At 41.9% G+C, this 27171-nt stretch overlaps 1 protein-coding gene across 1 annotated transcript; it reads left to right on the plus strand.

The window, feature by feature from the left end:
- The first annotated feature begins 19746 nt into the window (after nt 1-19746).
- LOC147426766 (ferritin-3, chloroplastic-like) lies at nt 19747-22229 on the plus strand. The gene is made up of 8 exons (XM_086498140.1): nt 19747-20223; nt 20910-20993; nt 21075-21135; nt 21349-21436; nt 21510-21571; nt 21680-21745; nt 21834-21897; nt 21983-22229. Exons 1-8 carry the CDS (start codon nt 19769-19771, stop codon nt 22015-22017), a joined length of 915 nt encoding a protein of 304 aa, XP_086354266.1. The 5' UTR covers nt 19747-19768; the 3' UTR covers nt 22018-22229.
- Nucleotides 22230-27171: the final 4942 nt, after the last annotated feature.

The raw sequence follows: 27171 nt of genomic DNA on the forward strand, positions 1-27171 counted from the left end.
ATGTTTGTGAATTATCTCGTCGCTAGGTTGCAGCAAGATATGGGCAACCCTGCTTTGCAAGCCGAAGTTACTCAACAACTTCGTGCTTATGGAATTTCCCTTCCTCTCCCAGAGGAGAGAGAGCTTAGGAGGACTCTTGAAGAGACCCCCAAAAGAAGACTCTCTCCCATTCGAGAGGAGGAATCCAAAGAGAAAGAAAGCAATGAAAGTCTAAGTTCTTCTGAAGAGGTGGCTCCACGAAGACGACGGTCTAGAAGATCACCTACTCCTCCCAAGAGGAAAAGAGCAACCTATAGTCCTTCTCCTCATCACTCTGAAAGGCAAGAGAGGAAACAAAGGAAGAAAAAGGCTAGGAAGAGGTCACCCTCTTCTCCTTCTTCTTCACCTTCCTCCTCTTCCGATGAAAGTTATGGCTATTCTCCTAGAGAATACAAGAGGGGAGGACATCGCAAATCATTTCCTGCATGGCGAAGGTCACAAAAGCTAAAGAAGTTCAAGGAGGGAGGAAAGAGTATCTCTTTTCTCACCTACGATGGCACCTTTGGTGCTACCGACAAAGTGTTGGCCTTCATCCAGCAATTTGATGCGGCCTTTGGGGACGAGGGCTTCACAGAGTCCTCCAAGCTACGCCATGTAGCTATGCACTTCCAAAAATCAGCTCGTCAATGGTGGGCTAGCCTTCGTGGCAATGGAGAAGCCCCAAAGACATGGAAAACTCTACGAGTTTCCATCATGAATCAATTTCTTCCAAGTGATACTAAAGATAAAGTTCTTACCGAATGGCGCGGCTTGAAGCTTCTCTCTCATGAGTCTATCAACAAGTATGTAGACAAGTTTTGGGATTTACATCTCAAAGCTACTGTCTTTCAAAAGATAGACTTTGCCGAGCAAAGACAGCCATCGATGATATCCCTATGGACCTACCTCCAAAACGAGGGGATGATGACCATCGTATTGAGCTCCTTCCAGGAAGCTCACCGCCTAACAAACCTCCTTATCGAGTCTCACAAGCTCAACAAGAGGAGATTATGAGGCGCGTACAGGAATTGGTGACAAAGGGATGGTGAGGCCTAGTTCCTCTCCCTTTTGTTCTCCACTCCTTTTAGTGCAAAAGAAAGATGGTACATACCGTATGTGTGTGGACTATCGAGCACTAAACCATATCACTATCAAAAATAGATTTCCCGTGCCTCGGGTAGAAGATCTGTTTGATAAGCTACAAGGCTCTACCTACTTCAGAAGGATTGACCTTAAGAGTGGCTATCATCAAATAAGGATAGTGGATGAATATATCCTAAAGACCGCGTTTCGCACAACATTTGGTCTTTATGAATATCTAGTCATGCCTTTTGGATTGACTAATGCACCAGCTACTTTCAATCGTCTCATGAAGAAAATTTTTAGACCATATCGTAAATTCACTGGAGTGTTCTTTGATGATATCATCATCTACTCCAAATCTTTGGAGGAACATAAGAAACATCTCCAAGTGATTTTTCAAGCCTTGAGGGAAAACAAACTTTTTCTCAACCAAAAGAACAGTGAATTCTTCCTTCAAGAGATTCAATATCTAGGTCATATTATCTCTCACGATGGTATTCGTATGGCTCCATCAAAGTTAGAGGTAATAAAATCATGGCCTAACCCAAGGAATCTACATGAGCTAAGAAGCTTTATTGGTATGTGTGCATACTATAGACGCTTCATAGCAAAATTCTCTCAAGTAGCAGGACCACTACACGACTTAACAAATAAGAACGTTAAGTTTGTATGGACTGCTAAGGAGCAAAATGCTTTTGAAAAACTCAAAGAGAAGCTTACTTCCCAACCAGTCCTCGTGCTTCCGGATCTCTCAAAGCCATTTGAGGTCCAATGTGATGCGTGTGGTGATTGCCTTGGAGCGGTTTTGCTTCAAGAAGGGCATGCCATAGCATATGAGAGCCGAAGGCTCAATAGTTATGAATGAGTCTTGGGCATTTATGAGAAAGAGCTTTTAGCTGTTCTACATGCCCTAGATACATGGAAGCACTACCTATTGGGGACTCCATTTATCCTACGAACCGACCACCAAAGTCTCAAGTATTTCATGACGCAAACCAAACTTTCCGACAAACAAATGAGGTGGGCAAATTTTCTTTCGCAATTTAATTTCCATATTGCTTACATAGCTGGTAAGCACAATCAAGTTGCCGATGCACTTTCACGAAGACCAAAAGTTAATGCGGTGTCTATAGCTACTCACAATGATCTATCCTCTATGATAGATGAGTATGCTACTGACCCTGACTTTAGAGACATAATGTCAGCCCTTGCTTTGGGGAAGAAAGAGGAACCATTCACCTTGCAGGATGGTTATCTTCTCCACGGCAATAGGCTATGTGTTACCCATTCCCTTCGTGAGAAGGTTATGTATGAATCCCATGCTCCTCCATATGCAGGGCATAGAGGTATTCAACCTACTCTCCGAGGAGTAGAGACGTATTTCTATTGGCCTACCATGAAAGTGGACATACAAGAGTATGTTTCAAAATGTGTAGTATGCCAAAAGACCAAGTATGATAGAGGGAAGCAACCTGGATTACTCCAACCATTGCCTATTCCAAATTCACCATAGGAGAGTATATCCATGGATTTCATCTTTGGATTACCCAAGTCTATCCATGGGAATACAGGAATATGGACAATAGTCGACAAGTTTAGAAGGCAAGCACATTTTATTCCTGTCAAAAAGACTATTAAGGCACATCAAATGGCAACTCTCTTCATATCTCAGATTTTCAAGCACCATGGATTACCCACATCCATCGTGTCAGATAGAGATCCTAGAATGACCAGTAATTTCTGGAAAGGTCTCTTTGAAAATCTAAGAACAAGATTGAATTTCTCTTCCGCCTATCACCCACAAACGGATGGCCAAAGTGAGATAGCCAATCTTACAATACTCGATCTACTCAAGACTTATGTTACCGAAGTAGATCAACGCTCACAATGGGAAAAGTATTTACCTCTAGTAGAGTATGCCTACAATAATACAGTACATACTTCTACGGGGAAAGCACCTTTCGAGATCATAGAGGGAAGACCTAAAAGTCCCTTGCTACTCAAAGTACATGGGAAGATCTTTGCCGCCGATAAGTATAGCCGTGACCTACAAGAATCTTTTCAAAAGATTAGGGAGGCTATAGCCATCTCTCAACAAAGGCAAAAAGCTGTTGCTGATAAGCACAGAAGAGCCTTAATGTTCAAAGAAAATGATTGGGTCTTACTCAAGTTTCCTAAGGCTCGATTAAGGCAAACGACGGGCAAAAATCCTACGAGCCATCAAAAGTATTATGCTAAACTAGCAAAAAGATACTATGGTCCTTTCCAAATCTTGAAGCCCATCAATGAGACAGCTTATCAACTCAAGTTGCCCAACCATTGGCTTATACACAATGCCTTTCATGTAAGCCTACTTAAGCCCTACAAAAGAGAGCCACCAACTGAACCAATTATTGAAGACCCTCTCGAAGTTGAAGACCAAGAAGAGGTGCTACAACCCGAAGCTGTCCTTCGGCATGAAGACAAGGTACTACGACATGGTAAGATAATCCGACGGTATCTTATTAAGTTCAAAAATTATCCTTTTGAAGATGCTAAATGGATGCAAGGAGTACAACTTAAGGATAGTATGAACCTTGTCAAAGCTTACAATGCTACATTAGAGTAAGCAAATGTACAAATCTCTTTTAAATGACTCATGTTTTTGTCTTATAAGACTAATCCTCTTTTTAATTGTGCACAAATTTAACTAGTATGCATGCTTAGAATCATGTTTGTGATGACGACGTCTCTCAAACACCAAGTAGAATTTGTCACTCTACTTTGGGAGAATGAAATGGACTAAAGAGCAGACATGCTTGCGGCAGCTATGTCTCCCAAGCACAAAATGGATTAGTCATCCATCTTGGAAAGATGTCGTAGGGTAAAAAAGGGATCCTCTACCCGCTAAGTACGATTGACTAATGACTAAGGCTTTATCTCTTCTACCTCATAGTCGAGGACGACTATGATTTCAAGAGAGAGGTAATGTCATAAAATCTAATATCTAACCAACCCAAATGATTTTCTCATATTAAATTTATCACTTAATGTGGGAGAATAAATGGGAACAAGTGTTAAGATATAGATATGTGCTTATAGATCTATCTCAACACGGGGCCAATAGTAAAGGGGCCCAAATGGGAGATGGTCTATCAAGAGCAAGGCTAACCAATGGAGCATAAGACCTTAGGGTTAGCTTCATTGAAGACCTCCAATAATGTGTGTAAAAGTCCTTTGACCTTAGGTAAGCTAGGGATGAGCTTGAGGTGGGAACCCGGCCCAAGCTCAAGGTGCTTGTCGTGCTTGAGGTGCTTGTCCTGCTTAAGGTGATTGTCATGCTTGAGGTGCTTGATTAAGATGCTTGAGGTGCTTGATTGGCTCCATGCTTGAGGTGCTTGACTTGGTGCATGATTAAGGTGCTTGAAGTGCCTTGAGAAGCTTGCCTGAGATGCTTGTGGGAACACCCCCTACTTCAAGTGCTTATTCATGCTTGATGACTAAGGGGCTTGCTCATCCAAAGTCAAAAAGATCCCTACAAGGAGGGGGGCGAGCCTACAAGGGGGGGGGATGAGAGAGAACACACACACACACACAAGGGAAGCCCCAGCTTGAAGAGACAGCAAGGACACTTGTCAAGTTCCTCCTCATGTTGCCCTCATGGTGTGCCTGAAACCTATTGGTTGGCCACCCAAGGGGTCCAATGATAATTTAGGATATTTAATTAATTGATTTTTCATTTATCAAGTCCTCTCTCTCAAAGGGGAAAGGGGGACACTTGTCCCAAGGCTACCCATGTTGCTTGTAATGGCTCCTGCTTGTGATTGGCTAGGCCTGGAGGGGTCCAATGAGCTTCAAGCATGAGCTACAAGGGGGGGTCGACCCAAGCAAGCTAGGGGGGTGCTTAGAGGGTATACTCACCCACACACACTCAAAAACACTCTCATTGTGTACTATGCAAAGGGCAAGAGCTCCCTCTCTTTCTCCAAGCAAGTAGAGGTTGAGAGCCTACACCAACACTCTTGGCTATGGAGTGCAAATCCATCCAAGAGACATGCTTCAATGCTTGAGCTTTCCATCTATTTCTTCTTCATTACTATGCTATTATGTATGCTAGCACAAGAGTTATGATAAGTGAGGAACTAGCTGTTTCTCGTATGAAATGTTTCTTCTTCCTCTTCCCTACCCTCATTCCCTGCTAGCTCTCTCCACCTTCGAAGGTGTTTGAGGTCTTGGGACGAAGGCTTGGTATAGTTAAAGCTTTCTTCAAGTTTAGGTTATGCTATGATGGTGATGCATGAAGCTTTCCATCTTCATTGCTTCACCTAAGTCACAGGGAACACAAAGAATGTATTGTAACAAGTCTCTCTTTATGGGAGAAATCATAATACAAATGCCTATTGGAGGGGGGACCGGTTCCACATAAATCCGGTCCTCAACTGTTGTCATGTTCTCTAAATTCTCTCTCTTGCAAAAGTATTGTCCATGCCAAGTTAACTAATTGCTATAATTATGTTGCTATCTTCAATTATGTCTACCCGCTATGCTCACAAAATCATTTCTTGAAAGTACTCTCATTAAATTCCACTACTCTCAAATTGAATAGGCAAATTCCATTACACCAACTCCCTGAACCGGATAAGAGGCATTGTTGGCACAAGTGACTAAATTACCATGAGGGACAGACCCAAGAGAGGTGAACAATTCATGATGTGAGGTAATGTGCTTTGTAGCACGACTGTCGAATTACCACACATGTGAATTTGCAGCAACTGACATGCATGCATCTGGACAGCAAGATTGTAAGTGCACTCTGCACTAAAAAGCCATTCTGCATCAACATCAGCATTACAGTCTCCTTTTACAGAAGACTCAACAATGGCTGCATTTGTAGTGGAACCAGCATTTGCAGTGGAACCACCCTCTTTCTTCTTAGCCTCTTTGGCCTTTAACTTAGGACATGCTTGATCAAGTGATCATTAGCTTTACAATAATGGAAACGCATCTTCTTTTTGTCCTTATCACCAGAATTGCCAGACGATGTGCTTCCAGCAGAAGCATTGGCAACAGAAGTTTTGCCACTCGCAGCAGAACCATAAGAAGTGGCTGCATTGCTGTTACCACCCTTTCTTTGAGAAGCAATAAAAGCGTGTTCAACTGCACGCTGTATAGTCTTGTTTTTTCTGAAAGTGACTCTTGCAACAGCAATGTGCATAATGCATCAAACTTGGCAACTTCTAGATTTCCTTAGGTCATAAGTCTCCAAGTACTAGCAAAAGTCTGGTAAGAATCTGGTAAGGCATCAAGAACAGTCTACACAAGGGAACTGTCAGAAATGAATTCACCTGCAAAAATAAGTTTTTCATTGATATCCTTGACACTAGCAAGAAAAGTGTCCATATCATCCTCCTCAGCATAATCTTTGACTCTAGCTCTTTACGCAGCAAAGCAATTTTGTTGCGACTTGCATAAAGACCATCCAAAATATCCCAAGCCTGTTATAGAGATTTTGTTGAACAGATATGAGGAACAATGGTGCAATTCACAGACAACACAATCAATGCATGAGCCTACGCATCCTTTAATCCCAACGAGCTTGTTCTGCCGTAGGTAAAACAACTCTCATAGCAGCAATCCTTGCAGCAAGTCCTGCAACATCCTCAACATCGCCTACATCCTCAGAACCAGGATGTCATCAATGCACTGCACAATATTCCAGACGCCCTTTGACACAAGAACGTGTTGCATCATATAAGCCCACATAGAGTAATTGTCCCCATCCAACCTGTCCTCAGCAACAAACATCTTGAAGACATCTGTGTTGTTGTCAGCCATGGTAAATGTTGCACCTGATGTGAAAACTGCCCAAAAATAAGAGAAATGGAGCGGAAACAACAGTGCTATATAGCACAAACCGTAGAAGCCTGTAAGGCACCAATTATGCAGAAAACGGCAATGACAAAAATTCTGCACAAAATGCCAAAATTGCATGTGCAGACCTCCCTGTAGTGGAAACGGAGGCCGAAATGAGCCCGAATCGGTAATTTGAGCACGCTAAGCTCTACGAGCTTGCCCAAAATATTTCTCGACGTGCAAACACTCACCAAACCTCACTATAATTGGAGAAAGTGAGCAGGCGTGTGCTGGAGCAGCTGGCGACTAAGCCCGAGAGGATGTAACTTGCTCTAATACCAATTGTTGGAATTAGGGTTGCAGAGAAACACACACAGCTTGGAGAAGACGAAGGAAGCTCAAGGCAAATAGAGAGTATGTTACTTGGTATGCAATGGAAAATAGATACCGCTAGAGTGATGGGCGTATATACAATGCACGGGGGAAAAAACCTCCTAAAGAGGGAGAAAATACCCCGACAGTCCTAGTGTGTTCACACACATCACTACCACATGTATATGGTAACAAGTTTCCCAAGGCTCCATTGAAACAAATGACAGGCAAAAATCATACGGACCATCAAACGTATTATGTTAAATTAGCAAAAAGATACTATGGTTCTTTTCAGATCTTGAAGCCAATCAATGACATGGCTTATCAACTCAAGTTGCCCAACCATTGGCTCATACACAATGCTTTTCAGGTGAGCCTACTTACGCCCTACAAAGGAGAGCCACCAATAGAACCAATTATTGAAGACCCTCCAAAAATCAAAGACCAAGAAGAGGTGCTACAACCCGAAGCTATCCTTCGACATGAAGACAAGGTACTACGGCATGGTAAGATTATCCGCGACGGTATCTTATTAAGTTCAAAAATTATCCATTTGAAAATGCTAGATGGATGCACGGAATACAGCTTAAGGATAGTATGAACCTTGTCAATGCTTACAATGTTGCACTAGAGTAAGCAAATGTAAATGCTTTCTAAATGAACAATGTTTTTGTCTTATAAGACTAATCCTATTTTGTGTACAAATTTAAATAGTATGCATGCTTAGAATCATGTTTGTGATGATGACAATGTCACCCTAACACCAAGTAGAATTTGTCACTCTACTTTGGGAGTATGATATTGACTAAAGAGCAGACATGCTTGCGGCAGCTACGTCTCCCAAGCACCAAATGCACTAGTCATCCATTCTGGAATGATGTCGTAGGGTGAAAAGGGATCCTCTACCCGCTAAGAAACGTAGACTAATGACTAAGACTTTATCTCTTCTACCTCATAGTCGAGGATGACTATGATTTCAAGAGAGAGGTAATGTCATAAAATCTAATATCTAACCAACCCAAATTATTTTTTCATTTAATATGGGAGAATAAACGGGAACAAGCGTTAGAATATAGACATGTGCTTATGGATCTGTCTCAACACAGGGCCATGGTCTGTTAAAGAGCAATGCTACCTAATGGAGCTTACAGACCTTAGGGTTATCTTCATTAAAGACCTTTAAAAGTTAGTGTTAAAAAGTCTTTTGATCTTAGGAGGTGGGAATTTTACCCAAGCATGAGGTGCTTGTCGGCTTGCTAAGTGTTAGTGGGAACCTTGCCCAAAAGCTTGAGGTTCTTTTCACATGCTTAAATGACTAAGGTTCTTGAAGTGTTCAATTCAAAGATAAACTCTCAAGAGGCATCAACCTTTCCATGCTTTATTGACTAAGTGCTTGAAGTATTCAATTCAAACCAAATGACTTAATAAGCATAAAAGACATATGTCAAATGATCCTCCACATGTGGCTCTCATGATGTGCTTGAATGCTATTGATAGGTTTTAAAGGGGTCCAATGATAATTTAGATACATAAAGACCAGGGTATTCTCTCAAACCTCCCACGTGACAACGTGCTCTATAGTTATCTTCTAGTTTTTCCTTTCCTAGATAGCTGCAAGGGCTTCAAACTTCTTAGCAACTTCAGCAATCCTCAACATTTGGGAGCGCATCGCCAAGTAGTAGAACATGTCTTCTAGGCCTAACCATATTCTGAGTTGAAGTAGCCTGAGGTTAGCAAACCAGTCTCTTGGACTGTTGTGAATGAAGATAAAGAATTGACGAAAGGGTTCTTGGTGACGGGTAAGGTAACTACGGTCAACACTCTTCCAACAAGTTGTGCTTTCTGGTATGCCAAAGACTTTGGTCCCAATTTCTAAGTAAAAGAGTTCCCTTGCATCTCTGGATAACCGTATTTCCATATTGTTGAACATTATGGCCAAAACCTCATTCCCCTCGCTAAAGCATTCAGACGTCACTCTGGGAGCCATTTGTTACTACAAAACAAACATTCAAAGAAATTAAAACGCCGTCTTTGAACACTCCGAACCAAATACTTCCATTCAAGAAGACAAGTAAAACAGGTACCACCAACCAATGTCACTTATAGATGCATCATGAATACAATATTCTTTCCCAAACACCATGCATGAATGCATGTACAATACATAACTAACTCAACTAGTATCACGCTTTACGCTATCCCCATAACCTTAATGATAGGCTCTAATACTAGGTGAGAGATACCCCTCCCGAGGGGTCTATGAACAAAATATACAATTTACACCTTTATACAATTTTCAATATACATCAGAGTTGTGGAAGCGTTTGCATAGGAGAGGAGCTCTCACCGCCTGACCAAGCATGGAGTTTAGGCCATGAGCCGGACTGCATCCAGAGGTACCTAGTGACTAGTACTACCTCTGAATGGGTGTTATGAATGAAAGCGTACTCAAGAAAATTATAACATTGTGGAGGGTGAATATATGTGTACACCGCATTGCGGGAAGAGAGAAAGAGAGTATAGTGGAGGATGAAGTAGAGTGCACAGAGACATAAGAGGATGACAATAAAGAGTCTTCAAACACCCCATCTAAATGAAACACTTAACATATAAATGCAATGAAAAAATATGGGTATACCATAACACCAAAAAAAGATTTTATGACAACATAACTAGCACTAAGCACCGGACTCTGTGTAGGGATCGGCCGGTCCACCCATCCATTTCCACTCTACTATGGACAGAGAGAATTTCACTTTGTCGGGAGCGAACCAAAACACCTCCACCCTACCTGAGCTAGACATAAGTTGAGGCCGCTTTGCCTCCCTCCATGAATCCGAGCTCTGAAAGGAACCCAAGTACTAGTAGCTGGTAGGATATCAACACCAACCATACCAGTTTAGGCGCCACGTCTCTTCGATGCCCAGCATCGGGTGTTTACGCTAAGCCAAGGAAAAATCATCGGCGCGTTAGTCATGTAGGTCATTCAAACTAACTGTGTAGATGAGCCTAACAAAAAGAAGAACACCTAAGCAGCACCCCCGATCCAGCAAGCCCCAGGCTAACGACCCTTTTGTCTAAGGCTAAATGATGTAGGTGATCCTAGTCTTGTAGCGACAATGCCATGAGAAACATAACACGTGAGTCCAATCACAATAGCACTTTCCATATGCACAAACAATCTTTTCCAAGCAGTTAGATTGTACAAGGTCTCTACCTTTACACGTCTACCATAAACCATCGAGATCACTTCATGATCTAATCTTAAAATCATAAACCATAATCCAATCACTTCACACAGGTGAGCATTCCACCCAACTCGGGTGAGACACAACCAATCATGCGTAACCACTTTAGAACATAATATGGCTGCAAAATTTTTGACAGCATTTCAGCACCATAACCATATCCGAAAAGAAAAACCCAAGAGCCACAACACCTTCCACCATAAAATCACAACCATAATCTATGAGGGAATCTCAATCCTTAGCCACAAATTATATTCACATTGAACCAACTCCCACACTTGGAGTTTGACATGTCCCCTGCAGTCAATCGAAGTCCAAACACATGACTCTTAAGATATGAGTTTTTCATGCATAAAAGGAGTCCGACCAGAAACTAAACATGGTACTAAAAATCCAATTTTGACAACACCCAACCATGAAAAGTTGATGCATCACAACTGCACTTCATCACTCTAGCACATAGAGCTAGTTTTGACCTAGAAAGGTCACATGAGGCATCCATACCAATCCATAAGGTTCCATACATCATATAATAACATTCCATCACCATAAACATGATGCAAAACAGTTCCAACCTTTAGGTCAACCATAAACCATAACTTCACACATATGCAAAAAACAACTCTTTGTCGTTTTCAAGAGCATGCATAACATGCAAATGAAATTATTTGACCTCAAACCAATACATCAAGTTCAGCTCCATAATATAGACTAGCACTCTGTCACATCACTTAACCCATATGATACTCACATAACAAATGGTAACCCAAAAAGAAAGCCACTTTAATCATATTTGCCTATGCGGTTCGGGTTGACTAACCATATACCCTCACTAAGTTTATGGGCATCTAATAACTAAAATCAAGTTACCAAAACAAGCCATAAATCATACATAAGCGGCTTGGTTAACTCACGATGTCATATGGTACTCCCCTAAGTAGCACCCCTACACAAGTAGGTAACACCGGTTATGGAATGAATAATAACTCACATACCCAAGGTGATAACGAAGACCTAAATACATTTACCATTAAGTTTGATCAATATTTTCAATTGGTTAAGTGGGTTTTCCCACCCGTTGAATATATATAGTGGTTCTCCATGGAGCTTGGGGTCCAAAATTTTGACGGTGTAGTGGACAACAAGTTGTGTTTTGACCATATCTCTTAGCACATGTGTGATTTTCACATGACACCAAAGAGAGAAAATGTTCTAAATGATGTGTTTTATCTCTAGTTTAAAGGGTTCGGACTGATTCATAACCATTTGTGAGTTATGACCAAAACAGTGTTCCTACTACTTCTATGACGTGAAACGAAAAGCGCTTTTTATGCATGCACATGACCATAAACACATTGTGTGCATAAATCAACGTGTTAATCATGATGAAACAATCATGGGACAACTTTGTACATACTCAGTAAATCCATACATGCACTCGTATATGAAAAAACAATCATCGAGAGGATGACTACTCAGAAAAACGACATAGAGAGAGAGATGATGATGGCTATGGAGTTTAGAGCTTTTCACCATGCTTTAGAATCAATTAGAGGCTGTCAAAATGCTTCTTGCTTTTTCGCAAGAGAGCGGTGATGAGAGATACGTAGAGGTTTTCACCACGAGAGCTTCCGGAGAGCACGTACACCGTGAAACGAGAGAGGAGATAGTAACCAAGTAGAGAGAGAATATCCTTCTTCTTCTTCTCCTTCTTCTTTTTCTTTCCGTACACGAGAGAGAAAAGCTTATGAAGAAGGTGATAAAGAGCTTGCACCACTCCGTATAATAGATATGTATAGCCTTGCGATAGTAGACGCAATAGACGGCACTAAAAACTGAGCACTCCTTACCAATTTATAGACACGACAGCAAGCCAAAGTGATGCCCAATGTGACATTTAATGGTCTAGTAACTTATATGTAGCGGAAATGACATAGACATAGTGAGAATTTCATTAGAATAGCTTCCTAATGAGCATAGCAAGAGTGCTTGGATGGAGAGAGCAACAAAAAGAATAACACCTAGTTAGATAGGCATGAACAATACTTCAAAATGAGAGAGAAATTAAGCTGTTGACAATAGTTGAGGACCGGATTTACATGAAGCCGGTCCCCCCTCCAAAAGGCTTTGTATTATAGGTTTCCCCCATCAAGGGAGACATTTCACAATACAATACTTTGTGTTCCTTCAATAACTTGCTAGTGCAATGAAGATGGAAGCTTCAAGCACCAAGCTTACACATGAAAACACAACATCAATTCCCGCATGGTCTTAGACCCAAGACCTCACACACCTTTGAAGATGGCGAGAGCTAGCAAGATATGACGGTAGGTCGAAAGGAAGAAGGAGTATTCTTACGAGAAAGAAGTATGACTCCTCACATAATCACTCATAATAGCCTAGTATAGCTTAGTAATTAGCATGGTAGTGGAGATGAGCATGCATTGGAGCTTGGCTCTTGGTTGGATTTGCATCACAAATCCAAGGGTTGTTGGTGTAGGCCTCCCTTCTCACAAGCTTGGAGTAGATAATGAGCTTTCCATTAAAGCTTGAGAAGGAGATAGTCTTCTTTACTTCGACACACATGAGATTGTGTGAGTGTGTGTGTGATAATGCCTTGCATAAATCAGCCCTCTCTCTCTCTTGGTCGACTCCTCTTGCTATTTGCTCATGCTGGCATCCTATTGTTCCCTGCAAAGCTTAGCCGATGACAATTAAGAAGCATAAGTGATAGCCTTGTGACATGTGTCCCCCTTTCCCCTTTTGTGAGAGCTTTGGTAATTAAATAATGCAACTAAACTCTCATTGGATTCCTTAGTCTTCTGGCCAATAGGAATCAGGAAAGCCATGGGGCTATTGAATGCTCATTGGACCCCTTGGGAGACTATCCAATAGTCTTCTAGAGAGCTTAATTTCTATTGGTTCTTTTATCAAGTTGTTTTCAAATGAATTAAACTAAATTTGCTCTAGCCTAATTCTCATTGGTCCACCTCTATGGCCATCCAATAGGATTTGAATGCACCTTGGGGATAGCTGGACTAGGGAGCTAACATGTGTCCACTATGCCCTTTGTGAAAAGGGAGCTTGCAAGAGTGTGTGTGTGTGTGTGTGTGTGTGTGTGTGTGTGTGTGTGTGTGTGTGTGTGTGTGTGTGTTTCTCTCTCATCCCCTACCAAAAGGGCTCGCCCCCTCAAGGATAGGGATGTGGAAAGACTTTTGAGTCTTCCCACAAGCATCCAATTTAGCCTAAGGCTGGACCATTGGATATAACCTTTGAATTTTGGAACCTTAGCATTTTGGAAGTCTTAATGGACTGAACCCTAGGGTCTTTAAAGCCCATTGATGCACATTTATCTTTTGCAGATGGTCCCCCCTTTGGATCCCTATTTTTTCTCCTTTGATCCCTACTGTGACCAGTCTGCCAGCCTAACCAATATTCTAGCTTTTTCTCCCCTGGTACTTCCCCATATTAAACATGAGAAAATCATTTAAATGAATTAGATATTAGTTATTATGACACCCAAGCGAGAGAAGTAGCGAGTTTTTGGGCTAGGAATAGCTGCACCTTTTTGTGAACTTTGCTAAAAAAACATGCCTTTGCTTTTGGTGGTCAACTCTCCCACTTACCATCCAATTTCTAGAGCAAAATTGATCAATTGAACAGTATCCGGCCAACTAATGGAACCTTGGCTAGACTACGTCGCACCGTGATGTCCCGACATAATTATGACTTTCTCGTACTTCCCTGGCCATAGTAGGTTGCTTCTTGCTCAACCATGATATACATCAACTCCCAAGCATGAAACAGAAACCACTTGTGGACACTCTCGTGTCAAAACAACCAGCCGAATCTGAGTCCGAAAAAGCATGTAAGTCTGGCGGCAATGATCCCCCCTTGGGATAAAACAAGCCAAGTTGTAAAGTGCCACTAAGGTAGCGGAAAATCCTCTTGACAGCCTGCCAATGCTTAGACCCTAGGCTATGCATAAATCTGCTGACCTGTGAGACTGCAAACTGAATATTTGGCATCGTGTTGCATACATAAATGAGGCAGCCAACAACAGTTTGGTAAAGAGTGACATCAGTAAGATCGCCAACATCATGTAGACTCAACTTCAAACATGTTTCCATGGGAGTGGCAATAGGTTTGCAATCCTCAAGTCCAAACTTACACAGCAATGTCTCTATGTAACTTTTCTGACACAAGGCAATACCACCATCACACTGCTTAAACTGTATACCCAAGTCATGATGCAACAATCCCAAATCTTTCATCTTGAAAGTAGCATTCAAATTAGCCTTAAATTCAGCAATATGTCTCTCATTTGCTCCAGTGATCAGCAAATCATCGACATAAAGAACCACAATGAGAAGTACATCATTCTCATGCTTTACATACAATGTGCTCTCTGTTGGACTTTTACGAAAGCCTCGTTTGACCAATTTAGTGTCAGCTTTCTCATACCAAGCACAAGGAGATTGCTTCAACCCATACAAAGCCTTCTTACATCTGCACACTCTGTCCTCTTGTCCTTTTATGACAAAACCGTGAGGCTGCGTTACATAAACTTTCTCAAATATGTCACCATTCAAGAAAGCAGTAACAATGTCTCATTGATGTACATCCCAACCAAAATGAGCTGCCAATGCACATAGCAAATGCACAGTAGTCATACGTCAAGTGGGAGCAAAGGTCTCTTCATAATCTATGCCTTTTTACTGATTAGAACCCTTTGAAACAACTCGAGCCTTATGGCGATCAATCTCACCATCCGGCTTGCGTTTCAACTTGTAAACCCACTTTGTACCAATTGCCTTTTTGCCGAGAGGCAAATCACATAAAGTCCATGTGTGATTTTCTATAAGTGCATCATATTCTGATTGCATGGCAGCCATCCAATTTTTTTAATTATGTGCTTCATCAAAACATAGAGGCTCCTCAACATCATGTAAGCTAGACACAGCCAAAGCATAACAATCTGATGCATAAGATGCATGGCGAGAGCCTGATGGATTACAACTAGACAAAGGTGCATCCAATTTATTGTCATGCAAAGTGTGCACCACCATTTTGGCATACCTCTAGCCTGCTCATTTTCATCCATTTCCTCATCAAGTACTTCTGCATTAGTAATAGGCTGATTTGTAACCATTAGGGCCAATTTGGATCAAAAAGGGGCTGTGTAAGGATCTAAAAAGGGGCAACCTAAAAAAGACCATGACGATCTTACCAAAACTATTCGACATGGGTACTCGTTGGATAGACCTCATCAAGCACCACAAATGGACCATATGAGCACTAAATTTGGAGCTCATATGCAAAAGTTATGGCTAAAATAGTGCAAAATATTCCAAAAGCAAGTGAAGGAGATCTTGACAAGTGTATAAAAGTGCCATACTTTTGACAATGTGGCTCCTCCTTGACCCTTAGATCAAGAATAGAGAAACCCTAAAGAGCCCTTATTTCATCCAAATTGGCCCTAATGATTTTCCGAAACCCCCATAGGCTGTACATTTGCCTCATTGGAATTTACATTTGAACTTCCACCAGTAAAAAGAGGCAACAAAGTGTCATAAATGTCATGTGAGCTTACATTACTGTCTCTAGTACATGATAGCAAGGTTGAAGAAAATCTTCCACAAACACTACATCCCGTGAAATCAAAATACGCTTTGTTTGCGGATGATACAACCTGTAACCTTTGCTTTCAGCACTATAACCAACAAAAATACATTTGACAGTCTTATCATCCAATTTCGTACACTGTGTTTGTGGCATCAAAGCATATGCAAAACAGCGAAAAACACGCATGTGCTCAATAGAAGGCTTTCTATCATGCCATGCTTCATATGGAGTAATAGACTGCAAAGCTTTCGTAGGACACTTGTTTAGTACATAAGTGGCACACACGATGGCCTCAAGCCAAAAAGAATGCGGCAAAGCTTGACTTTTGACCATACATCGTGCCATTTTCATAAGTGACCTGTTTTTCCTCTCAGCAACACCATTTTGCTGAGGTGTATTAGGCATTGTACATTGGTGTTTTATCCCACGACTAGCCAAAAATACATTAAATTCATGAGACATATACTCCCCTCCTTGATCGGAACAGAGGACGCCCATAGTACAGTTCGATACATTTTCAACCATAGCCAAAAATTGTTTGAAGCACATAAAAACTTCGGACTTCGCTTTAAGCGGAAATACCCATGCATGCTTGGAGTAATCATCAATGACAGTCACAAAGTACAGGTAATTGCCCAAGGACGGAGTTTGCATGGGCCCACAAACATCACTATGCACAAGCTGCAACCTGTATGTGTCCCTAACTGAACCATCCTTTGGAAACTTAGAACGCTGCATTTTACCCAAAATACAGCCTTCACAAACAAGTTTGACAGGTGCTTCAAGAGGCGGCAAAGAAGCAACCGTATCAGATTTCTGCAAACTCGCAAAATTCAGATGACCAAAACGTGCATGCCAAAGTTTTGCATCTGAAATAGCCCTTGAATCTGCAACAGCATTTGCAAAATTTTGTCTACACTTGTCATACAAAGTGAGCTTATACAGCCCACGGCACAAAAGGCCAGATGCAACAATTTCATCACCAAAACTGAGATCGTGAACTGTACATATGTCATCCACAAATTTGACTACAAGTCCAAGTCTAGCAAGTGCGGATACAGACAAGAGATTCTTCTTGATCCCAGGTACATAAAAGTGCATCAACAAGTGTAAAAGAACTGCCATTTGCAGCAGTAAACACAATCTTTCCAACTCCCTGAACCGGATAAGAGGCATTGTTGGCACAAGTGACTGAATTACCATGAGGGACAGACTCGAAAGAGGTGAACAATTCACGATGTGAGGTAATGTGCTTTGTAGCACCACTGTCGAAATACCACACATGTGAATCTGCAGTAAATGACAAGCATGCATCATGGACAGCACGATTGTAAGTGCACTCTGTTCTAAAAGCCCATTCTGCATCAACATCAGCATCACAGTCTCCTTTTACAGAAGACTCAACAATGGCTGCATTTGTAGTGGAAACAGCATTTGCAGTGGAACCACCCTCTTTCTTCTTAGCCTCTTTGGCCTTCAACTTAGGATACGACTTGATCAAGTGATCATTAGCTTTACAATAATAGCAACGCATTTTCTTTTTACCCTTATCACCAGAGTTTCCAGACAAATTGCTGTCAGCAGAAGTATTAGGAACATAATTTTTGCCACTCGCAGCAGAACCATAAGAAGTGGCTACATTGCTGTTACCACCCTTTCTTTGAGAAGCAATAAAAGCCTGTTCAACTGCACGTTGCCTAGTCCTGTTTTTTCTGGAAAGTGACTCTTACAACAGCAATGTGCATAATGCATCAAACTTGACAACTTCAAAATTTCCTTGGGTCATCAGTCTCCAAGTACTAGCAAAAGTCTGGTAGGAATCTGGTAAGGCATCAAGAACATTCTGCACAAGGGAACTGTCTAAAATGACTTCACCTACAGAAATAAGTTGCTCGTTGATATCGTTGACACCAGCAAGGAAAGTGTCCATATCATCTTCCTCATGCATAATCTTCGACTCCAGCTCTTTACGCAGCAAAGCAATTTTAGCCTCATTGCGACTTGCATAAAGACCAGCCAATATATCCCAAGCCTGTTTTGCAAATTTTGCTGAACGGATGTGAGGAACAATAGTGCTCTTCACAGAAAACGCAATCAATGCATCCTGCGCATCCTTTACATCGCAACGAGCTTGTTTTGTCGTAGACAAAACGACTCTAATAGCAGCAATCCTTGCAGCAAGACCTACAACATCCTCAACATCGCCTGAATCCTCAGAACCAGGACGTACATCAATGTCCTGCACAATATTCCAAACGCCCTTTGACACAAGAACATGTTGCATCATGTAAGCCCACATAGGGTAATTGTCCCCATCCAACATGTCATCAGCAACAAACATCTTAAACACATCTGTATTGTTGTCAGCCATGGTAAATGCTACACCTGATGTGAAAACTACCCCAAAATAGGAGAAACGGAGCGAGAACAACACGTGCTATATAGCACAAACCGTAGAAGACTGTAAGGCACCTGTTATGCAGAAAACAGCATTGACAGAAATTCTGCACAAAATGACGAAATAGCCTGTGCAGTACTGCCTGTAGTGGAAACGGAGGCCGAAATGAGCTCTATTCAGAAATCCCAAAATATTTGTCGACCTACGAACGCTCGCCAAACCTCACTGTAATTGGAGAAAGTGAGCAGGCGTGTGCTGGAGCAGCTGGCGACTAAGCCCGGGAGGACATAACCTGTTTTGATACCAATTGTTGAAATTAGGGTTGCAGAGAAATACACACAGCTTGGAGAAGACAAAGGAAGCTTAAGGCACACAATAGAGAGTGTGTTACTTAGTGTGCAATGGAAAGATAGATAGCCTGAGGGGAGGCATTACCTCCATCATTAGCAGACTAGGCATCCGAATGCCACCAAAAGAGGACACATGTCACAATCACTCCCTTGTTCGAACTCCACACATTCCAAAAAGAGCTAGACAAGATCACTAGCCAGCACCAAACTTCACATCTTCTCCGTATTCGGAATGCATCCGACCTCTGCAACATCACCTCTGCACGATCGTCTCCAAACTTTCAGGCTTGCAATAGAAGAAAAAACATGAGCCACCATTGGGACATGCCGCCCCAATAGCAAGATTGTCAAATAGGCAAGCCAATGTTGATGAGGCGGACCAATAACCATCTCCATGTACTTGCAAACCCTGCATACCAGCTAGCATGCCGCACCGAAAGCGATAGGAAGACATGAGGGAGTGAAAGCCCCCAAACTTTGTAGGCTTTGCATGCTATCCACAATACCCATTCCCACCCTCCGTGTGAAGCCCTTCAGCTCCCACCAAGCGAGTGAGAAACAGAAGTTCCCTACGCAAGGTAGGAGGCCCCCGAGGCGCCTTAGGTGCAAAAATAAAGGGCGTTGCACAGGGAAAGGAGTTGTCTAGCCAGAGCTCCTCCTCGTGGGAGCACCCCTGCATGTAGGAGAGGCCTCTCCGTGCCTCGGTCCCCTCCCCTCCAGCAACGAGCTGGCAAACCCTAACAAAGCGTTTTTTGATATATATTTTTGCGAACTGGACATGGAACTTGGATGATGGGAACTGCAATCTAACGTGGCGGCTGGAAGCAAAGTGTCCATTTTTAATGACACTTGGCTGCAGGTTTGCACGCACCGCGGCTCCGCCCTGTTCTTTTCAAGCAAACAAAAGAGAAGCTAGTTACCACGCACATTGCTCTCCGCGCCCCTTCTCTCTCTCTCTCTCTCTCTCTCACACACACACAGGAGGAGCCACCAACGACACCATGTTGGTTCTTCGCTGCGCAGGAAACCCTAGCCTGGTTTTCTCTTACCCTTCAAATGCTCGGCACGCAGACAAATGCTGCAGAGGGACTCCTATGCAGGTGCAGGTCTTTGCAAAGAAGCAGCAGAGTGGGGCAGAACTTGTACAGCAGGGGCAGTCAATAAATGGTGTCATATTCGATCCTTTCTCAGAGGTGCAGAGTAACATCACCCACATCTCTTCCGCGTCACACTGCGACTCGTTGGCACGTCATTATTACTCTGCTCCATGTGAGGCTGCCATAAACGAAATGATCAAGTAACCTCTCTCTCTCTCTCTCTCTCTCTCTCTCTCTCTCTCTCACACACACACACACACACACACACACACGAGCGCGTGCATGAAAAGAGTGCCGACGACGAGGAGATTGTTGGTATGTAGACACATAGTCATAATCCAGAGACTTTGTGTCCTTTCCTGAAAAGATACGCACTTGAGAACCGAAAAGCTTCAGTTTGATTTACAAGGAGGTAGCCACCAGCCTCGTCTTCTGCAACACAACGTTTGAGAAAGCTGAAATCACTCGAACACTCTATCAAGTAGGTGAGAGAAAGTAGAGATGCCAGCAACTGCTACGTGATGAGTGCTATGGCATCAGTTTTACGTCTGCCAGCTCCTGCTTTTCAAGACGCTGCAGTTAAATTTCCCCTCACGTGCAAACCCTTTGAAGGGTGCATTGTGTGAGGCACTGATGAGCGAGTTTGCAACTGTGCCAACCCAAATGCAATGAAGAAACCCAATGCAAGATTTGTGCAAATTTCGCTTGGAATTTCAGTGTTCTTGATCGATGCTTTCATGAGTTTTTCCTCTAAGTTGGTGACGGTTGAATGAGCATGAGCCTTCTATAAGCCGCATGCCTTGCTCGTGTTAGGTCTTCATGTGACAAGTTATGTTCTCTGTATTTTAGACTAGCTCTGTACTAATTGGTGGTGGGATGCTCGTAGCGTGGAGTACAATGTCTCCTATGTCTATCGTGCACTCTCAGCCTACTTCAACCGAGATAACGTGGCCCTCCTCGGTCTTGCCAAGTATGTATGCAGTACGCATACTCCGTAATTTTGTCGGTGATCCTTGTCATGTTGCTAATGGTTCGTGAATCTTCTCGGCAGGTACTTTAAGGAAGGGAATGACAAGGAAAAGGATGATGCACAAAGACTGATTGATTTTCAAGTATGGTGTTGCTACCATCACTACTGGCTGTGTGTGTGTGTGTGTGTGTGTGTGTGTGTGCGTGTGTGTGTGTGTGTGTGTGTGTGTGTGTGTGTGTGTGTGTGTGTGTGTGTGTGTGTGTGTGTGTGTGTGTGAGAGAGAGAGAGAGAGAGAGAGAGAGAAAGATGGTATACTATCATGGTTCACCTCCTCTTCCTTCATTTTTGTGCTCAGAATATCCGAGGTGGACGTGTGAAGCTGCAATCTATTGTGGCTCCGGAGATGGAGTTTGGTAACTCTGAGAAAGGAGATGCCTTGTATGGTAAGGTAGTTATTCGTAATCCTGACAAATTTCAGGGGGCTTTTGTAGTATTAAACTTTGAATATGCATACAGCTATGGAGCTAGCGCTCTCATTGCAGAAACTGGCATATGAGAAACTCCTCTACCTTTCCAAGGTGCGGTCCGTTAAGGAGACTAGAGTCTCATCCGTCGTAAAATGCAGCACATTTGATTTCCTGTCATATTCATGCTAAAATTATCAGCCATCATGCTTGTGTCGACAGACAGCCGAGCATGAGAGAGATCCACAGATGCAGGATTTTGTCGATGGAACATTGCTTCCTGATCAAGTATGTGTTGTTATGGAGTTTAGGAAGTGCATTTGCATAGCGTCTGTTGCTCGGTTAAGACCTTGCTTATTGAATTCTCTATTGTCAGGTGAACCTCATCAAAAAGGTTGCAGAGTACGTGTCTCAATTACGACGAGTTGGCAAGGGCCATGGTAATTGGAAGTTTATACTACTTTTTGTCAATTGGTTTCTGTTATTCCAATATCAGATGCACTCACATCCAACTTATAATACCAGGTGTGTACCACTTTGATCTAAAGCTCCAAGGTTAACTACTTCACTCAAAGGCCAACGTGTAAAACTTAATGAGAAGGGAAGGGGGATTGGTTGTAAAGAGGAGGGTGTGTACATTTTTCCTACTTACATGGTGTTGGCGTGGATTTGTGATCGATGTACGGACCAATTGTACAGTTATTGTTTCATGTAAAAAGTTTCGGCAAAGTGTGCTTTCTACAACTGACACTCCACTTATGTTCTTTTGCTACTAGTGAACTCTATAGTGATTATGGTGTTTTGGCCTGTTGAATACGTCCCAACAAGGTGCCAATTGGTTTTAACCTTATGTTTCATTGGTGACATCTCCATCAACTGATGGAATTGTGCATATCCATTCCTTTTTTTCTTTGAAGTTTTTTTCCTTGCAGAGAGGTTTCCCGGTAGTTCGAAACATATCTCCTTTGTCAATGTTTTTAGTTTGAACATACCTACTTTATCAGTATTTTCTACCATGCCTAAGGCCCGCCTAAGGTACAACGCTTCGATTACTAGTCTTGTGACCCAATTCACCTCTCATGCTCCTCCATAACAACATTCCTTCCTACCTTCAGGGCCGTTTTACCTCCATACAACTACACCAAATTCCAGCTTGTGGTCAATAACTAAATAATATACTTGGGGTGTCTAGCCTATGGTCTGACCCCTATAATCTATTCCACAAGCTTATCATTTGTATATGGAGTCCCATGCCAAAACCGTTGGAAGGTGCACGAAAATCTTGAGTGTACATGGATTGCCTTCCAACTATGGTTGCACCCGCCACTCATAAATTTGTAAGAAGGTTATATCTTGTAGATCGATGAAAATGGGTTAAAAGAGATCATAAATAATATCCTCGACAATCATGAGGATATTTCTTGCTGATTAATGATTTTCTATAAAATGGGTTAAAGACATGATTACCCTGACAATCATGAGAACGTATTTTGCTGATTAATGATTTTCTATCAAATGGGTTAAAGAGATTATGACAAATCTCTAGTGGCTCCCCTCCTATTTTTATTCATTTCCTTTCAAGATTCGTCTCGATTCCCTCCCAACCCCACTTCTTGCCACTGAGGAGGCTTCCATGTGCAGCCTTATAAGGTGAAACGAGCATATGCAAATCCACTACCAGCAACACAATGAATTTCAAGTGGTCTCCCCTAACCAAGGAAAAGCATGGACGTTGAGTAGATCAACGCATGCAATTAAAAAAAGCCCTCAAGTCTGTTGCGCGCCTGCTTACCGCCCTCGGTCTGTGCTCGTCTCATGCACGCCCACCAGTCGTTTCCCTACTGCCCTGCGTTGCCCAATTCCCTCGCATCTTATCTTATTTGATGATTCGTTATAATTTTTTATTTTATGTGATTGGGTCCCCCCTACCCTACTACTTAGCTGGATTATTAATAATACCCCTTTATACTATACTTCTTACAACTACACTATGGGCATCTTTTTAAAACCCCACCTCCATCCAGTGTATAAATATTATTGAAATGATATGATATATATGCAACCTCGAAAAACATTGTGGAAACGACCATGGAGTTTGCGCATTTTGCTCATTTCTAGCATCAATTAGAGGGAGGATGGTACCCACAGCAAGAAGTCCTTTTCGTAAAATAAATTGACAAGGTCCGATATTTTCTAAACATTTGTTTCTAACCTCAAAAAGTTAGGGTAAGTGATTACCTTAAGTGAGTAATTCCCTTCATGAAACTTCTTCATAGGGATTACTTGTTTAGTTGTTTTGAACATTTCAACCGTTTCCCTTTGTCAACCATGTTCCCCGTATGACAACCAACAGTCTCCTTTTGTCAACCTTGTACCTTGTATCATAGATTTCAAGTCTTCCTTAGACAAGTGTCTAACCTAAAAGCAAGATACAAATTTGTTGCTCAAGACAAGCAAGGCTTTCAATCCTATGACAAAAAATTTACCAAGGCCAAAGAATACAACTTTTATGGCCATACTTGAACATTATGAAGTGTGTTGCTTTCCAAAGAATACTATGTGAAAAGATGTATAGAGAGGATAGTACAAGATAAATTTAACACTAGGTTGCTAATGGGATTTTTAGAATACATTTTTCAGTGCTATATATCCACAAAATTGTCTTATGAGCCTTGTAGATGTATCTTCTCGAGTCTCCTACAAGAGCACTACAAGCTTCCAGAAGTTTCTAGAGCCTCCTAGAAGAATGGTGTGAAAGATTCTAGAAGATTGAGAAAAGTGAGAAGGTTAGATGGCTTGCATATCACTTATGTCATTGCATACATCATCGCTTATGTCATCGCCCACATCATCACTTATGTCATCGCTTGTGTCATCACTAGAAGAAGCTAGAAGGATCCAAAAGATTCTAAAAGGTTCTCAAAGTATCAAGAAGAACTTGAAGTAGTTAGAACGATTAAGAGGGTGCTAGAAGATTATAACCTCCTCAAGAAGAACGTAGAAAGTTCCAACCTCCTCAACCACTAGTAAATAGGGGTCTTGGGTTACAAGCCCCTCAATCGTCTTGCCAACAATAGATGTGAGGCTCCTATAAGGAAAGCCCTCTTCTAGTTCTTGTCTTATGCTCAAGTCTTTTCCTTGCAATCAAGCCTTGTCTTGTACTCAAGTTATGTAATTCAAGTCTTGTATCAAGTTCTCTTAATAAAGTATTAAGTCTTGTAATCCAGATTAAGCTTATAATCAAGTCCCAAGTTCTTATACATTGTGAGTGCATCCTCTTGCTCTCTTTTAGCTCTAGATGCACTCATAACAGTTTGGCAAGACTTCCATCTCTTAATCTTGTCAAGCCATCATGGAGCCGACGATGGAAGATGTCATCAACGCATTGCAAAGCATCCAAGCTCAGTTGCAATAACTTCGTGACAGTAACGCTCAACATCAAGCAGAGCAACCCCTAATCTTGCGACTGGCATTGCAAGATCTTCGACGTCGAATTCAAGAGCTTCAAGATACAAGCACACATCAAGCACAAGCTGCAAGATCCAACGATTCTCAACAACATAAGAAGGAGCTGAAGGTCAACTTGCCTGGAAAATTTGATGGGACTAGATCAAAGTTTAGAGGTTTTCTCCAACAAGTGCTTCTCTTCATTTGAATGCAACGAGAGCGTTATCCAGATGAATATGCCTCTCAAGTAGGCCTTATTGGAACTCTCCTCTCGGGTACGGTTCTCTCTTGCTCCCTTACTTAAAAAAGAATTTCCTCTTCTCCATGACTTTGAAGCTCTTTTGCGGGAGTTCTTTGCAACCTGTGGGGATACTGATAGAACAAGGGTTGCTGAAACCAAACATAGAAATCTCCGCCAAAAGTCAAGACCTGCATTTGTCTATGGATCCGAATTTCGACAACTCACTTCTGATTTAACTTGGCATGAAGAATATTTTATTAGCCAATTTTGGTAGGAGTTAAAGGATGACGTAAAACATCTTTTATTGACCATGTCAAAGGTTCACACACTAAGCGAGTTCATCTCTCAAGCAATAGAATGTGATAACCGACTATTTGAGAGATGACAGGAAAGGTGTCTTAGGGCACCATTGCGGTCTAAAACAAAAGTGACACATGAAGGCTACACACCTCAATAGGGCCATGAATCAAGAATTGAGCCCATGCAAATTGATTCATCACGGTTTTAACCTCTCTCAGTTTAGGAGAAGCAAAGGTGACGCATTAATGGCTTATGTATGTATTGCGGAGAGCAGAGAGACATTGTTCAATGGTGTCCAAGCACGACAATGATGAAGGTTCATGGTGCAACGGCCTCAACGTGTTCGAAAAACATGAATCTCCAACCTCAATAGAGACCAAATGGTTGGACAAAAGACAGGCAAAAGAAGGTCTCTTTCATCCCGTTGATTCCACTTCAAGTTTTATTCTACCAGTTAAGATCCATATGTCGGGTAGGCACATGGATTGTGAAGCATTAATAGATTCAGTTCAAGTTCTATTCTACCAATCAAGATCCATATGTCGGGTAGGCACATGGATTGTGAAGCATTACTAGATTCAGGCGCAACGGCGTGCTTCATGGAGAGAGAATATGCGAAAGAACAAGGCATATCACTTGTGAAGAAGTCTACTCCAGCAACTGTAGAAGTCATTGATGGTCATCCCCTTGCTTCAGGGATATCATGTATGAAACTCGCCCCACAGAAGTAACATTGAAGAAGCATGTTCCAATAATAGCATTCAATATCATACAAAGCCCAAGTAGTCCAATTGTTATTGGGCTATCGTGGCTTGAACTACATAATCCTAACATGGATTGCAGCGCTCAAAGAATTGAACCACGGCAAGTCCAAAAGAAGAAGGGAAGTCAAAATAGCCTATATATCTTGGAGCCAAGGTCTTCATGTGTCCGCCCAAAAAGCATCCAACTTTCCTGATATTCGCAATACCGACCGACACGTCAATAGAAAAAAGCATGGAGACATTGTCACGTCAATATCAAGATTACAATGATGTTTTAAGAAGAAGAATGTAGACCTCTTACCAGAGCATCGACCCTATGATTGTGCTACAGAGCTTCAGGAGGGAACCCAACCCTCGTTTGGCCCACTATACAAGCTATCTCAAGATTAATTGGCAGAATAATGAAAAAATATTGATAAGAATCTTGTTAAGGGGTTCATGCAGCATTCAAAGTTCCCAACAAGGGCTACAATACTCTTGTAAAAAAGAAGGACGGATCTCTCCGGATGTGCGTGGATTATAGGGGCATGAACAAGATCACCGACCAGAATCGCTATCCCCTTCCCTTGATCCCAGAGCTTCTTAAGCGCCTTGGCAAGGTAAGAATATTCACAAAAATAGACCTTCGTGGTGCTTACAACCTAGTCAGAATAAAAGAAGGTGATGAATTGAAAACATCCTTTTGCACAAGGTATGGCCACTTTGAATATATCGTCATGCCATTTGGTCTCACATGTCCCAGCAATTTTTTAATATTTAATGAACGACATATTCGGGAGTATTTGGATTAATTTGTGGTAATATACTTGGATGATATTTTGATATTTTCAAGGATCAAGAAGAACATGAGCATCATGTACAGATAGTGTTTGAAAAGCTTTGTGCATCACGGTTATATGATGCAAAGTTGGAGAAGTATTCTTTTCATCAATCTAAGGTGAAATTTCTTGGTTATGTTATCT

Source organism: Adiantum capillus-veneris, chromosome 24, assembly GCF_014529385.1.
Source record: "Adiantum capillus-veneris isolate H3 chromosome 24, ASM1452938v2, whole genome shotgun sequence".
In the NCBI taxonomy this organism is placed as follows: domain Eukaryota; kingdom Viridiplantae; phylum Streptophyta; class Polypodiopsida; order Polypodiales; family Pteridaceae; genus Adiantum; species Adiantum capillus-veneris.

Excerpts from the sequence above, each read along its gene's own strand:
- LOC147426766 (XM_086498140.1), top strand. The coding sequence starts at position 19,769 with ATGACACTTGGCTGCAGGTTTGCACGCACCGCGGCTCCGCCCTGTTCT. Across the intron at positions 20,224-20,909 it reads GCCATAAACGAAATGATCAA|CGTGGAGTACAATGTCTCCT; the intron begins GTAACCTCTCTC and ends GGATGCTCGTAG. Across the intron at positions 21,898-21,982 it reads ACGAGTTGGCAAGGGCCATG|GTGTGTACCACTTTGATCTA; the intron begins GTAATTGGAAGT and ends TTATAATACCAG.